Genomic DNA, 16361 nt, shown 5'->3' on the forward strand with positions numbered 1-16361 from the left:
AGTGTTGTAAACTTCTGCACATGCACAGTAGCTAGAATAGCCTGAAAAAATGATTTTGTGTCTATACAATAAAAGTTAATGGGTACCGCCATTGTTTGGTTACCAACATTCTTCAAAAAATCTTCTCTTGTGTTCTACAGAGGAAAGAAATCTTACAGGTTTGAAATGACAAAAAGGTGAGTAAATGATGACAGAACTTTCATTTTGGGGTTAACAGTCACTTACATATGCTAAAATACACCAGGGTTTTTCCTGCATAGAGGAATTGGAGGCAGCCGCCTCCGTCAAATGTCGTGCCGCCTCAGACTCGCCAAAATTATGTCGGGTGTCTTCACAAGAAATGCTGCGTGCATTTAAGACTGTCATTTGTAACTGCAGTTGCGACATTACGCCACAGTGGAGGCGCTGTTTTCGTTATCAGCACACTGAGGCGCTAAAAAGAGTTGCAGAACAAGAGCTAGCTGTGTTTGACAGCTGTTTGTTTTGCATACAAGTACGTTTCATTTCTTGAAATTTCTTAAATTAACATGACGTACATCATTGTAATGTCTTTAGCTGTGCAGTTGGATCGTTGAATCAGCGTATACTGTACACAGCGAGTTCGCCAGTATGAACGCACATTGCGTTCAGAACGACTCGCACACGAATGACTCATTTGAACCAATTCATTTAAACTATTGAACTTTTCAGTCACTAGCGAATATAAGAGATCCTTGAATCATTTAAAGTGAACCACAGATAATGCAAGATGTGAATGAGCTTTGCTCATTTAGTAAGACTGGTTAATTCAGTTGTCTATTGCGGGCTGAAAAGTTAGTTGAAAATGATAAAAAAGCTTTATTTGATTAAAAAAAAGTCTGTTAGGTTGAATAAAAGTAATGTTTTATATAACTTAATAATTGTAATTTTCATCTAATTTTATTATAACTTTTAATGTCAAAGTCACTTTGGTTAAGCCACTTAAAGGTACGGTAGGCCTACGTGTGTGTGTACAAGATCAGGATGGCACCACCGCCGCCTCATTTTGAGCCAGGAAAAACCCTGTACACCATATTGATTTCTTTTTTTTGTCAGTCAAAACCATTCCCATAGTTATTCCATAGTTTGATAAGTTTGCTACTGTTCCATTATTGTACTGAAAAAATAAAGAAAAATGATAATAAATAGGGATGCACTGAATGTACAGCAACCGAAATTAAGTGAAGTGGCAGAATAAATTTTAACGAACATGGCATGTGATACGATCAAGCAGCAACCAGCGCAGAGAGAGTCAAACGCGCTTAATAAATGCAGCAAACCGGTCAGCAGAATGTGGAGCATTTTAAAGTGTCCGAGAAAGACACAGCACGGAACCTGCAGCGCAGGAGTAAATTTCCGAATGAAAGCATCTTTACCGGTCGGAAACTTTGGTGTACTTCAGATAGGAGCGGGTGGTCTGACAGTAGCCTCAACATCCTTTGACATCATAGAGTGGTGGCGTGCACACAGTCCCCTGTACTAAACAACTTGTTAAAGTATGTTCTGTGCATCGTTACACCGCACGCGAGCGGCGCGATGCAACATGGCGAAAGCAAAATGAAACTGGACGTTTGTTGCGTCTCTTTGCGCTGCATCCAGTGGGCACAGAATTTATGTTTATAATGGCTTATACGGTGTTCACACCGAACGCGAGCAATCGCGTTCCACGCTCTTTATTACTCGCTTTGCGCGAATTCATAGCTCGAGTTGAAAATTTTCTACTTGTGCAGAAGAACGCCTCAAACGCGCCGCCCGATTTGCGTCAGTTCGCGTCTATGCATTGACTTTGTATGTAATTTACTCGAGCCAAACGCTTAATTTGCGTTTGGTGAGAACAAAGCATTAGTGTTGTGTTCGCGCCGCTCGCGGGGCTGGGCAAGCGTTTTCAATCCATTCCCATGGAAGCTGAGCTCGCGTTGCGCCAGCATTCCTCTTCTCCGCGAGCGCCACGTGAACGTGCGTTGAAGTTCATAAGAACGGATTAAAAACGCTCACCCTGCTCCGCACCAGTATATTTGGACACAAAATGTCAGGTGAGATTTCTTTTAAATGTTTACTTTATTTTCAAAAACATTGATAGTGAATTTTTAATAATCTAACAGTGTCGATTTAATTATTTACTCAATCTTAGTTTTATTAACATGAATTTTTGTATGTTGTAATTAAAATCTTTTCATTCTCCCCATGGTATGGGGGACACGCCTCGCCCCGCCGCCTAATACCCTGCCCCCAATTAATCGAGTACTTGTTTTTCAAACCAGTCCAGTACTCGAAATGAAATATGATCAAAAATGCCCATCCCTTAACCTCGCGCTCTGGAGAGCTAAAGTGACAGCTTCGTGCTAAACCAAAAGCTAAAATCGACAGGGATTTTGAGAGTTGGCTCTGACATCTGAAGGATTGCATTAACAGGTAAGACGTCACTATTGTGATTATTATTTAAAAGTCTTTGTTTCATGTAGTCAGAACAAAAGCGGCAGATATTGTATGTGTTCAGAGGACATGTTTCAGATATATTACTTGTAGGACGTAAGGTAGGCGGTATTTTCCTTTTTTTTTTAATTAATTTTTTATAGAGTTTTTGTCTACATCAGGTGCGACGCGATATCAAACGTAACAATTGATTCTATATAAGTGATGTTTTTAAACGTTTCACGTTGTATCTGGTGTAGACACGGTCACATTTTACTATCACGTTGATGTACAGATGTGATCTGATGCGGTGTGTGCAGTCAGTCATTCAGCACAGAGCTCGGATTCATCCGCGCAGAGCAGCAGTGCCAAAGCACAACCCACGTAAAGAAAATAACTCTGCATATAACTGACATTTTGTGTTTCAAACTGAGATGGCAACAAAGAGGTCAAAGTTAAGGACTGCAGCTTTAAACACTACAGAAGAACTCATCAGTGTCTGCAAATCAGGGCCACTCATGGCCTGTTCTCTCTCACTACAAGCTCTTGACCTTTGGCTGCCAAGAACATTCTTCATTTGGCTCTTTTCCTACACCAATATCTATGCAGGCATCTGCTCCACACCATTACATCGTGGGACTCAAGAGGGCATCAATACAGCCATAGCACAACTTGACATCTCCAACTACTGTCCCATCTGTTCTGGAGAGCCCCCTGCCAGTTAAACTAACACCTTTTAAACCATTCCTCCTTTCATAACACGACATCTCTGTAAATCAAGCCCGGGCACATTCTTTCATTTCACAATGTCCACCTTGTGACTACGTGCAATGGAAATGTAATCCCAATAGCTTCAAATTAAATATTAAAAGAAATGTCATTTAATAGACTTTCGTAACGCTGAAAACACAACAATGCAACCTAAAGTAGTTCAATATTTATTGCATAAATATTTTATTGCATTTTAATCTTCATTTCCGTGGTATCATTTATTGGTTAATATAATGGAAATTCATCACTTACGATATCTGAGAACATTGAACAATCTCAGATGATTACATACATAGAAATTGATTTTTCAATATTAAGTTTCACAATATGTGACTTGTGTTCATCCAATAAGCGTTCATCATGCGCCAGGTTGAATTATTCATTGTGTTTGGCTGCAATATTTCTATACATCGTGTGTGTGCGCAGAAGAACACGATAACCCTCTAATACCCAACTTACGACACTCAACGTGCGCATATACATATTACACACAGAGGGCAAATCACAAAACTCTTACATTCTACACTTTGGTCAGGTATGAAAATACTAATAAATACTAAAATTAAAATACTAATATTATAAAATGTGAACAGCTGATGTCTAACTTGCCATTGAAAATGTTTCAAGCCCAAGCGAGACATTTTGGTGGGGGATGATGAGGCACTTTAAATGGCAGGAACCAGTGGTGATGGTATCATATTCTCCAGATGGCCGGCTATCTCTTCTCCTTTACACAGGGGCCGGCCGGAGCAATTCAAGCCTCCCTGGGGACACGCAGGGCTTGTGCAGAAGAGTTCTAGTCAATGAGTCCTCAACCACTCATCCCCATAACATGAAAGGGAAGGCCGCTCACTTCACCACAGCTACTGTTTTAATCAGCCATGACGGGAGAACCTGCACTTGAGGCACTGCTATGTGATCCATTAAAGGCTAGAAGATATGTGCCATCTGATATGTTCCTGTCCTCATCAAAAGCTGGGACAACTTATTGAAGTATTATACAACGAATACAAAAAATCTTAACGTGCAATGTTAAAGTACTGTCTCCTATTACAGCTATAGTACAAGAGTATGCTGTGCTCTTAAAATTGTGCGAGCGGTCGATGCTGGCGGTTCAGTGGACTGTCTGCGGACATGCGAGTGACTCAAGCTCAAGTTTTGGCTCCTGTTCCCATCTCACTTATCCCATAATGTTTCTTTCTGTCCTGTCAAAAAAGCTGTAAAGGCTAAGGCGATATATCGTACGATTCTTATGCTCTCAGTTTCTCAATGACTTACGGTTAAATGCCGCAACATCCGAAAGCCAGAGGGCGCTCTTGCGAAGAAACTCCGAATATAGAAAACCGAAGAAGAGCAATTAGTTCCAGGAAATGCCTGTGGTCATATTCTATCGCTGTTCTTCAAACCTTTTCAGGTATTTTCATGATAATAAAGTTGATTTATATTTAAAGTTGATTTAAAGTTTATTTATCAAATACACGTTACAAATAGGGTTGGGAATCGAAAATCAATTCCAATTTGGAATCGGAATCGAAAGGCTAGGATTCGGATCGGAATCGAAAGGAATAGGAATCGGATACTTGAGATTAAAATTTGAATTCCTCTTATCAATTCCTGTGTGCATATTTTCAGAAAAGTACATGCGTTGCATGATCTGCTGATATCTCAATAAAAGCCCTTATGAAAATTATCGATATTTTTTACTATAGTAAGCATAGTTTAGCTATAGAATTTGCATTAAAGCAAAGGAATCACAAATTAACCATAGTTGCATTATAGTAACTGCAGTTTAACCATGATGTAGTTCAACTATGACAATACAAATTGTAATAAATCAGAAAAGGTGTGTCTCTATGTGTAAATATACACAAAACGGTGCTCATAAATATATAAATATATTTTGCAAACAAGTCAATAAGCAGGCTAAATGACCATACAGGTTGATATCTGAATGTTTTACTTCAACTGTGGAATCGAAACTGGGAATCGATAAGAATCGAAATCGATAAGCAGAATCGGAATTGGAATTGGAATCGATAAAATTGAAACGATTCCCAACCCTAGTTACAAACGACTCAATCTCGTAGTGATTTTAGATCGAGCAGACGAGCAGTACTTCCTACTGATCAAACAGCCGTAGTTCACGGACGAGCTGTGCATAAAACATAGAATCGATTTCAGAATCGATTTAGACATGTATAATTAACGTGAATCGCGATATATAGCGCCCAGCCCTAAGTTGAACATGTCCATTTCTGGCTCAACCAATAGCGTAAGTCTGGAAACGCATAAGAAATTTATTTTTCTATATGACTTGAGCTAGGGATGCAGAATTTACTGAAACGGTGCATATTGCAATATTATGCACTTATATTATGCAACAATAACACATGACTGTCCACTTTCAGAAGTTTTAATGATTTATTTATTTTCCTAGAAAATACGATACATGAATGGTTACATTATTCGTTTTTATTACACGGCGGAAAGTAAACATCTTTTCCTCGCGGAAGGTCTGCATTCAGTAAAAATGAGCTAATAAAATATTTCTAATTCACATTTCATGTCCAGTTTTTTCCTTATGTGGCATTAGCCATGTAATAAGCAAGATAATGTACAAGCAGCAGGCTGTTATCGCGAAATAAGCCCCTCCAGTGTGAAATCACTGCCGGGGCTTATTTCTGCGATAACAACCGGCTGCCTGTAAATTATACCTTACTTAAAATAATAAAATATAACAGAACAGATTTGCATTATCGAAGTATCACATTATTTAGCAAGTTACCTCAGTATTGTGCAGTCAGGAGGAGAGCAGAGGCAATAAAAATGCACTAAAATACACTTAATTTGATTACACTGAGTACACTTCAAAGAATACTTAGTACTCTAATTTTAACACATTACGTTTGTATTTACTATCCTAAAAATATAATCTTCTTTGGTGCTGCTCTTCATTGAGTATTAGAACAGCACAATGAGATCTTAGGTTGATTTAAAAAAGTACTTCAGTTTAATTTTGTGTGTATTAAGTACAAAATATACAGTATGTGTTTAATATACACTTAAATGTTTAGTGCTCTATTTTGTGAACTTTTTCACTTGGGGAGAAGAGAGTCAGGGTTTTTCGAAATAGGCAACTTCTTTCACAAGGCCTATAACATCTGGCAACAGGACAGGCCAGCTTGGGTCTCTGACAAGTTTCACAAACCATGTAACGCATAACAGCTGAGAACTTGGCTGAATACTGCAGCCTCTTCTGGAAGCCTCCTGCTACCAAAGATTGAGTTTCATATCAATCCCTAAAAAGCCACTGCATGCTGCACTAGCACAGAGCAAAAGATAGAGCTGTGCCGGTTCTCTCAGTATCTGGGAGGCTGCCAGTGTCCCCGCTGACCCCCAGCGAGAAAGCACAGGATGAGACTCACTGACATTAGCACCATGTCAACCTCGCACTCATCGTTTCAAAGAGCAGCCGAGACTGGCTCTACAGCAAAAACCACCGCAACAGGCAATTACAACTCAGTCACTCCGCAGGGGCATGAAAAGTTTAGATAGAGATCTCACTGGGCTTTGTTATTGAGGCAAACACATGCTGTCTGGTCATGGAAATGAAAGAAGAGTTCAGACTGTGGTTAAGCGACCAATTTAACCTGATGCTCAGGAAGAAAAAACTCAGAAAAAACAGTTATGAAATCTAGGGCTGCAACAACTAATCGATAAAATCGATAATAATCGATAATGAAATCACGTCTCTTCGTGCAACGCGAGATGCGCAGTTTTAAAGTCAGACGTGTCTCTCCGTGGATGCGTCTCTCCCTGCTGCGCGAGATGCGCAGTTTAAAAGTCACAAGTTTGTCTCTCCGTGCAGCGCGAGGTGCGCAGTTTTAAAGTCACACGTGTCTCTCCATGCAGCACGAGTGACGCAGTTTTAAAGTCACACGTGTCTCTCCATGCAGCACGAGTGACGCAGTTTTAAAGTCACACGTGTCTCTCCGTGGATGCGTCTCTCCGTGCGGCACAAGTTGTGCTGTTTTAAAGTCAGACGTGTCTCTCCGTGCAGCGCGAGGTACGCAGTTTTAAAGTCACACGTGTCTCTCAGTGGATGCGTCTCTCCGTGCGGCACAAGTTGTGCTGTTTTAAAGTCAGACGTGTCTCTCGGTGCATGCGTCTCTCCGTGCAGCACGAGGTGCGCAGTTTTAAAGTCACACGTATTTTGCATGCATCTCTTCAAGCTGCGCAGTTTTAAAGTTTAAAGGGGGGAGGTGTTTTAAATGACAAAATTAAAGATTATATTAGTAAAACCCAATTTGTGGCGTTTGCACTTTGCAAAGTACATAATAGGCTAAATACCCCGATTTGGTGGTTTATTTAATTCAGAGGTGGGTAACGAAGTACATTTACTTGAGTACTGTACTTAAGTACACTTTTTGAGTATTTGTACTTAAGTATTACTTTTTCTGTTTACTTTTTACTGTACTTCACTACATTTGAATGACAAATATCTCACTTTTCATGGCACAAAAAAATGATTTCCTTGGCCAACCCTCCCCTCGCTCCCACGTTTGGGAGAGACTATTGTCAGTTGCTTCTAATATGACACACCTGAATCAACTCACCAGGTGTATTAATTATGGAGACATTCACAACATTTTGGGAGAAGGCTAATGAGTTCAGTTGTGTATACTTTTCCCATATCTGATTTACTTATTATAAGCAAAAGATGCAATTACATTTTATCCGATTAATCGAAAAAGCCCAACTAATCGATTATCAAAATAATCGATAGTTGCAGCCCTAATGAAATCACAGAGGTGTGCTATGCAACAAGCTCTCCAGTTTACAAATGGGGTTAGGTCAGTTTTCCATCAAGTAATTTTAATAGATAAAAATATTATATGTTATATTTGCCAAAGCCAGAGAGCCGCGACTCCAGAAACGCGGCCAGTATGAAATGTGTGCATCATCCGCGCTCGCGGCGCTTGCTTGTGCATCCAGTGTCCAAGCACAAAAACGAGTAAACCAATAAACACATGATATTTTGAGACATAGGAATACTGTTTTTAAGTGTAATGCACCGCAACAGCCAAGTGACTTTCCCCAAATGACAGTTTGGGAACGGACGGACCGCCCACTATATATGATAAACATTCCCAACGAGGTAAAACAATTTATTAAAGTGCTGCGCCTGATCTCCCTCTTTTGTTGCAGTTGAGAGCTGGCTGTAACCAAGGCAATACAAAAAGTTCACACGAGACTAATGTGCAGTTTGATTTCATCGTTTGTAAATCTTAAATCAAATGTTATTAATTAGACATATGTTTCTGTTCGTCTGTATTCTGTAGGTTTCGGGGTGACTCGCCTGCAGTCACGCTTCAAGTTTGCTGTGTTTTAACGGCGATTGTGAAGGAAAATATGACGCTTTGTAAACCACTTGGAGACACAGATTGTGTCTTGTGCTTCTCTCTCTACTGTATATGTGAGATAAGCACACGGGACGCGCTGAATGAATAGAATTAAACATATCGTAAAATATCCCCATCTCTCTACAATGCGCATCGTAACATTTTTTCATCGCGAAATATCATAATACGAAGTATCGTTACACCCCTAGTAAATTAAGTTTATTCAGATAAACTTGGCGCAGTGATATTAAACTGTAATGTGGTTGACAGATCTGGAACTACTTTATATGTGTGTGCTTCCTGAAAAACATCTCACACCAGCCACCTTGGTATAATCAATAGTAACCAATAAGCTTAGTTTATCATGCTTTCGCATGCTATACAGTGCCAAATTAATGGGTTTTTTTTAACTTCAATTGTCTGTGCGCCTAAATTTTTGACTGTGCTCTTAAATTATTCAATTAAGGAGCAAAAGTGCTCCTAAAAAAATAAGTTACCGTAAAGCCCTGGAACTACTATCAATATTTCTACCAATTATTAAATCAAATTATTTATTTTTTTTGCAGAATATGAAAAACAGAGAAACAGGTCAAATTAACAGAAAAGATGCTCTGTATTTTTTCAGGCCTCAAATGCTGCAAAGAAAACAAGTTCATATTCACTTTTAAGCAATACAACAGTAATATTTGTACAAATTTTTTTATGTGATTTCGCTGTCATTCTTTCACATTGCTTTTGAATTACTTTCTGTCACTCCTGTGGTTTTTAATTTGTTGAAATTCAACAGACACTGGGCTGGAACGGCCACAATACATTTAGAAATGTTGCTTAAATGAAAATTTGGAATGGTCTCTTAAAGATAAACTATTACAATGTCCTTAAAACTACATTTCATGCAGTGTGTAATGTTGCTGTGTGACAAGTTGTAAAGCTGAAAGTGAACGAATAACAAAGGAGTATAAAAAAGGAGTCGATTCTGAATCACGCGAACGACTCGAGTCGTCTGTCGTACTAATTTAAGTTCTGGGTCGGATTGTAGTGCCCGTCTACGACACTGCGACGCTGTACGCAGTAGACCAATCACAGCAGACTAGACCATCTGACCAATCAGATCAGGCTGATTATACATCACAATAACATTCACATATTGTTCAACTCTGCTGACACGCATAACGGAGTCAATATAATGTGATCAGGTGGAAATGTGATACCCTGAACCAAACAGTGAGCACTAACTTGTGTCACATATGGGAGTTGAACCTGCCAGCTCTGTTTCTGGATCATTAACTTAAACAAAGTGCCATCCGACATATTAATTTCCACATTCGTGCTCATCTAATCCAAACTAATACAGCCATGTTGCTGCAGCAATCACTTCTGTCTGCTCCACCAGCTGCTACATCTCCCAAGGTGCATCTGAATCCATGCTTCATGACCAATAAATAAAGAAGTCAGCAGTAGCTTTTTATGAGAGACATACTGTATGGCGTGTCAATGGTCTTAAGGGTGCTGTCCTATTTGGACCTTCTCATTAACATGGTCGTCCACCGGACCTCAGGTCAGCACAGGTGACCCCCTTTACCACAAGACATCCTGTAGGTATCAAATCCAAACTCAACATTTCAGTTGCATTGAAAAAGGGGCTCAGAGTAACAAGCCTGGCCATAATAAATCATAGTGACAGTTCTACCACAACCTAACAGAGTGAAATTGAGTTGGGTCTGCTCTCATGGGACATGTTTAGGGGATAGAACAGATTTGCACAGGAGAGCATAGTTTAGGGACGCTATTCCTGCATGAGACAGACTTGTCAGTGAACCTGCAGGGTGACATCACAAGGGCCGTGAGACTTGATGTCGCAGTGACGTCCTATGGGTCACAAATCTCTTACAGGATCGTCCTAAGTCCAATGATAGTGCCCTGGGAAATTATTTATAAACTCTGTCAACACAACTTACAAATGAAGACACTGTAAAGGGAATACAGACATAGCTAATTATTTTATTCCTTAACCCTGAGGTCATTCCAAACCCGTATGACTTTTTTCTTTTGCACAACACAAAAGAAGATATTTTGAAGAATGCTGGCACCCAAACAGCACTGGCTCCAATTTACTTTCATTGCTTGGACACAAAACCACTCAAACATTTCTCAAAATATCATTTTTGCACAACACGTGGGTGAATAAATGATGACAGGATTTTTATTCTTGGTGAACTTTTCATTCAACTTCCCTGGAAAAGAGTCTCACAAAGTTGTTCAAGGGTATGTCGAATGAATCCTAAAATTATCAATGGACCTAGATGCCTGACAAAGTTATAAAAGAACTTTTGGCAAAGCCCATGAACTGTGTTGAGTGACAGCCATATTTCTTGCATCACATACAAAAGTACACACAGCCTGTACTAGCCTACATATCCAATCCTTAAAGACCAGACAACTATAAACTTGAAACTGAATGTTTATGTAACATAAAAACCTGTATGAGCCAACATGTTAACATAAAACAAATAACGTTACTTGTAAACAAAATCAGACACACAATGAATAGGAATAAATCAGAACAACAAATCACTGCACAGGAATAAAATCACGGTTCTCTGCGCAATTATACCTTGATATTATTAAAAAAAACTGTGAAGAACAATACTGACCGCGGAATGAAATCCTTGCACCTGTAGCAGCAGGCTGAGCACATTGTTATGCTAAAGCTAAGGTTTTCTTGCACAACTCCTGGATATATCTTAAACGGAAAAGAATCTTACCATTTTGGACGCCTCAAACAAATCCGTCCACTTTCTAGGTGTAAATTCTCTTGGTTTCTTTATATTTAGCGAGTAAGGCTCCATTAGCAAAGCTGCTAAGTGCTCGTGCTCTCTCCTCCATGTGCTCTCAGCAGCAGCAGCAGCGCTCCGCATAGTCAGATCAGGGGCTTGACGTCACCGCGCAACTTCATCCATTACCGCACAAAAATGATGAATTAACTTTTAATCGGGTGCGTAACTCTGTCGTGTTTATTCAGTTTTATTATCATGTTCATCGTGATTGTTAATGACAGAGTGTTTAACACTAACACTAACACACACACACACACACACACACACACACACACACACACACACACACCAATAATACATTTCACAATTAAATGTTTTTCTCGATTTTTCACTGCTACTTAAATCCATGGTTGGTTATTACAGTACTCCTACATTCCTAGTGTATTTTCTTGAAATTGTGAGACACAAGTATCCATGGGTGTGAACTCATAGTAAAACTTATTGAATTACTAAATGTTTAAGGCCACACAGCATTTCCCGTTGGACATTTATGCTGCACAGGGGTATGATGTTTATTTTGAAGATGGCTGACACAATTGAAGTTTTATTGCATGTTTTATGTATTTAACAGGCTTTTTTTATCATCGTGCAAACGAGAAAAGGCACACATCAAATCTTTGTGATTACTTCCTTACTAGGGATGATTCCACAAGTGTCCTGACTTCCTATTAAATGAACAAGTAACAGTAGTACATAGGGTCTCGGCGCTTTAATACACGAAACCCCAAAATTCTGAATGGTGGATGCATGCGGTCTAGTGTCTACCTGTTCCTTCTACACCAATCCACAAGACCAAGCCGGCCTCCCTAAATATTCCTGCATGCTTCAAAATCAAAGTGACTTATGCACTGCTAATATATAGGGGGAAAAAGGCAGCTTTAAATGGCAGGAATCTTGTAAATCAGTTAGTATTGGTCGACACTTGAGATTGCATTAGTCGTTCTTGTAAGAGAAAGTGCATCCCTCCAACTTAAAACTGCTGAAAGTCCTGCAAGATGTGATAATATATTACATTAGATGTGTGTGTGATTCAGTCCAAGTGCCTTATGTAAAGCATGTAAATGACTTTCATGCCTATGAAGGATAGACTTCTGCATTAGTCATCTAAATATAAGTGCCTTACAAATCGTAAGGCATTGAACATATGCCAAATCCATTATAAAACCGTGTATCCAATTGTGCATTACTGCGTCTCCTTAAATTGCCTAACTGATGGCTGAGGAAAATGGGTCATAACAGATGCAAAAGCACAGAGTAAGACTGAAAAGACACGATCATCCAAACACAATTTATAGGGAAACGCATTTTATAATTCAGAAATCAACAACATCTTGAATACATATGTGCAACATGTACAAAACTTACAAAAAACGAAAACGTTTAAGTTAAGGCCAACAGTAAGTGGAACCGCAGACCGTTGCATTACTAAAAAATAAAATTAAATACAAATAAACCTCCATTATAACGTTCAATTGAGGCAGTGTAATTGTATAAATCAACATCAGAGTGCTGCAACGTTCAGGTGCTGTCATTACGAGCCACGCCCTCCAGATCTTGGTATTGAACACCATAACCATACAAAGATCTCAACTGCTTAAAACAAGTGCGGTCCATAAATAACAGTCCAAACAACTTAAGAACTGCTCAGCTGCTCGAGTCTCTGTTTTAAAAGTTCACATTTTCTCCTCAAGCGCTCCTTCAACGAGAAGAGTTTCTGTTCGTCTTCTTGCATGCTAATGATGCATTCCGTTGCCTTTTTAAGTATCACCACTTTGGCAGCCTTCTCGTTGTTGGCTACGTCGGGAATTTCGTCTCTCAGCGCGAAGAAGCTCTGCTTGAGCTCGTTCCGCCGCTGCCGTTCGAGCACGTTATGAGTCCTCCGCTTATCGTTATCCTCCGAGTCCGAAGTCCTGGGACTCGTGCATTTTCGGTTATGGCTAATTTGTTTAAGCACCCGGCTGCTGCTGCTGCTCTCGAATCTAATCCTTTTGACCGCGGGCTGCTCGTTTCGCGTGGATGGGTGGGCGGCGTAATTATGCTGGTGAACATTAACGTGACACCGTTTGAGGACGACGGGGCTTTGATGCGTCGTGTTCGACTCGGACTTCCTCGCAGACTTTCTCTTTTCCACGGTCACGACGTCGATTTCCTCCTCTTCCTCGTCATCTGTTTAGGGAATGAGAAACAACGGATAAGCTTAACACTCGTGGCCACTTTAAACCTCTCGTAACATAACTGGCTGAGGGGAGTTTTTCCTTACTGACACCACAGAATTAGTGCTTTAACCACAACGAGCCATACATTTAAAATAATAGTACTCACCGGAATCACTGTCACTACTGCTGCTGCTCCCACTATTTGGAGGTGTATCCAACGGCAGTGTCGTGGAAGCCGGTGTGGGTTGACTGCAGCTTTTTGAGCTGTCAGTCAATGGAAAGGGAAATACTACTGAAGGGTCAATGCACTGCGAGGCAGAAGCGCCCATGTCCTGAAGGTAGCCGACGTTTGGATTGGACTCACAGCTACCCGTAGAGTCATTCCTGGAAGAGTCTTTCCTCGATGCCTGGAGCGACGCTAATCTTTCCGACACCACCTTCTCTAGTTTGGCTGCGGCTGAGAAGCCGCTCCACATGCAATCCTGAATGATAATAGACTTTAGGAAAGATTGGGAGTAGTCCGCATCGCAAATGAAACTGTGGTTGACCACGTCGTCCCCGAGAAATTCTGAAACTATCTCCAGCTGGTCGGCAGTGGAGGGGAACGGGTCCGACAGAGACGGTCGCCGGCTGGGGGAGAGCGGGGGTGTGGGAAGCAATTCAAATTTCTTCCATATATCCTCACTGGGAGCCGGGGGTTGGCCGTGCTGTTGGGTATAAAAATCCTCATCCTCGTTGTCGAAATAGAAATAGGGCTGGTAGGAATCGTAGTCGTAATCGTAATTTTTACTCGCCATACTTGAATTCAGCGGCATGGTGAGTGCCTGTGGAGAAGAAGCATGGTTACTCTCTCGCCTTTTAAACGATGACACCGCACATCTTAGGCAAAAACTAAGTTTTCTTCAGCTGGAACTTAAGTTTTGTTGGCAAGTTGTTGAGATAATGGTTAACGTAAGTGCGACAAGACTGGGTTAAGGTACACGAAAGAAGATCGGCAATGATTATTTGATTAAAACTTGTCAACGTATACCGATTTAACCAATCACATTTTACCCAATTCATTTGTTGTACAATCTAACATTAGTTAAGATCCGTCAAAACCATTATTTATTTATTTATCAACCCAAAAGCCTGACGTGGATAATTCTCAAAAACGAAAAAAAATAATCAAAAACGTAATTCAGAGGAACTTACCTAGCCCTGGTGATAAAGAATGAAAACTGACAACACAGTTAAAATGTCAGTGTGCGAACTATCAAGTGAAAGTAAAGTCCAAAGTGGGAGTGGGTCGCACCGGCGTCTGGTCTCGCACACTCGAGCGGCTGCGTTAAAGCCTCGCGCCTGCTTGTCATTTACTGCAGGGTTTCCAACAGCTGCTCCCGCGGGTTTTAATACTACGGATTGTTTTTTTCTCTCCCCTTACTCTAGATATTCTTGCGCCTTTCCCGCCAAATGTTCGTGGCGTAGTAAGATGTACATAAGACAAATGTTTTCTTTTTGCAATTCTATTAACACATGACTTTATGGTAATATGGGCGGTAATGAATAAATGTGATGAAATGGCGTCTTTGTTGAATAAAAACGTGTTATACGTGGTACTATTTTTCAAGGCGGAGTGATCAAAGATGGCTTGTACAGCGGGGGGCGGAGCTATGATAAAAACACTGCACACTGAGTTCAGCGGTACGCAACGCCTCTTATTTACACATTTTACAAGGTGCTTCCACAGCTGTCAGTAAATTTAAATAGTTTGTGTCAGACTTGGAAAGTTGACATTAAACCATAAACATCTCAAATGTAATTTGGGCAAACAAATTTAAACAGTTAACATTTTGAATTATTTGAATTAATAATTTCTGACCATATAATCCAAAAGATTTTGCTCAAATATTGAATATTATGTGTGAGCATTTGAGCATCTTATTTTCTCTGTTTGTAATGTTTATGTTTATTTTATTTGTTATTGCAATTTTTTATTACAACAATGGTTTGAGCATCATTAGTATCATCATTGCGATAACTATTATTATTAAAAAATCAGATTAGAGGAAGTGTAATATTTATTATGAAAGAAGGCTGTTTGTAATATTGACCCGATAGACGAGGGGGCCAACATCTCTCGATTTGTGGGTAGTGCTTCCCTCTAGTGGCCATAAATAATAAACTGCATAGAGCTTCTCATACAGTATCTATCATTGTTTCTTAGGGATGCGATGAGAACTTAACTTTAATTTAGCTGTATGTACAAAGTGTTTTTATTTAAACGTATTTATTAAATGTTTAATGTTATGTAATAATCAAAATAAAATAAAATAACAAAACGTGAATCACATCTTTTCTGTGTGGCTACTTTTGAATGAATTTGAATAAAGTGCAGTTAAGGCCATTAAACAGTATAGCCAACGGATTGTGCCCAATGGGGGGAGTGGGTCCACCCAAAAAAATGTCCTGGGACCTGTGAATGTACAGCACTGTACAGTACATAATGTTGGACCTTCAGTATCTTATCATGACAGGGGGAATTTTGTAACCACAGGTCAATACCGATTTTGTTGACATCTGCCAATACATACAGTATTTACTGTATTAATTCGTACAAGTAGGGATTGTTATGTTGAATGAAGTATTTAATAGTTTTTTATTTAACTTTTTATTCAGGCTATGTTATTTGAAAAGTTATTTTAAACGTGTGACTGTTTCTGTATCAGAACTGTTTATTCTAATTATTCTAATGAATTTTTGACAATTCAAAACGTTTTCATGAT

At 39.7% G+C, this 16361-nt stretch overlaps 1 protein-coding gene and 1 long non-coding RNA gene across 2 annotated transcripts in view; both read right to left on the reverse strand.

The window, feature by feature from the left end:
• Positions 1-11669, reverse strand: part of LOC130554419 (uncharacterized) — a 50647-nt gene extending 38978 nt beyond the window's left edge. Inside the window, exon 1 of the long non-coding RNA XR_008962979.1 lies at positions 11369-11669. This is a non-coding gene — a long non-coding RNA (uncharacterized LOC130554419). The remainder of the gene's footprint in view (positions 1-11368) is intronic.
• A 1028-nt stretch (positions 11670-12697) lies between these two features.
• mycb (MYC proto-oncogene, bHLH transcription factor b) lies at positions 12698-15484 on the reverse strand. The gene is made up of 3 exons (XM_057334043.1): positions 14791-15484; positions 13763-14420; positions 12698-13606 (listed from the first exon to the last, which is right to left on the reverse strand). Exons 2-3 carry the CDS (start codon positions 14409-14411, stop codon positions 13074-13076), a joined length of 1182 nt encoding a protein of 393 aa, XP_057190026.1. The 5' UTR covers positions 14412-14420; positions 14791-15484; the 3' UTR covers positions 12698-13073.
• Between the last annotated feature and the right edge of the window lie 877 nt (positions 15485-16361).

Source organism: Triplophysa rosa, linkage group LG5 (assembly GCF_024868665.1).
Source record: "Triplophysa rosa linkage group LG5, Trosa_1v2, whole genome shotgun sequence".
Taxonomy (NCBI): Eukaryota; Metazoa; Chordata; class Actinopteri; order Cypriniformes; family Nemacheilidae; genus Triplophysa; species Triplophysa rosa.

What these genes read in the sequence shown, in the direction of transcription:
- mycb (XM_057334043.1), bottom strand. Translation starts at nt 14,411, where the DNA reads ATGCCGCTGAATTCAAGTATGGCGAGTAAAAATTACGATTACGACTAC. An exon ending in CAGTAGTGACAGTGATTCCG is followed by an intron (nt 13,607 to 13,762) that starts GTGAGTACTATT and finishes TTCCCTAAACAG; the next exon opens with ATGACGAGGAAGAGGAGGAA.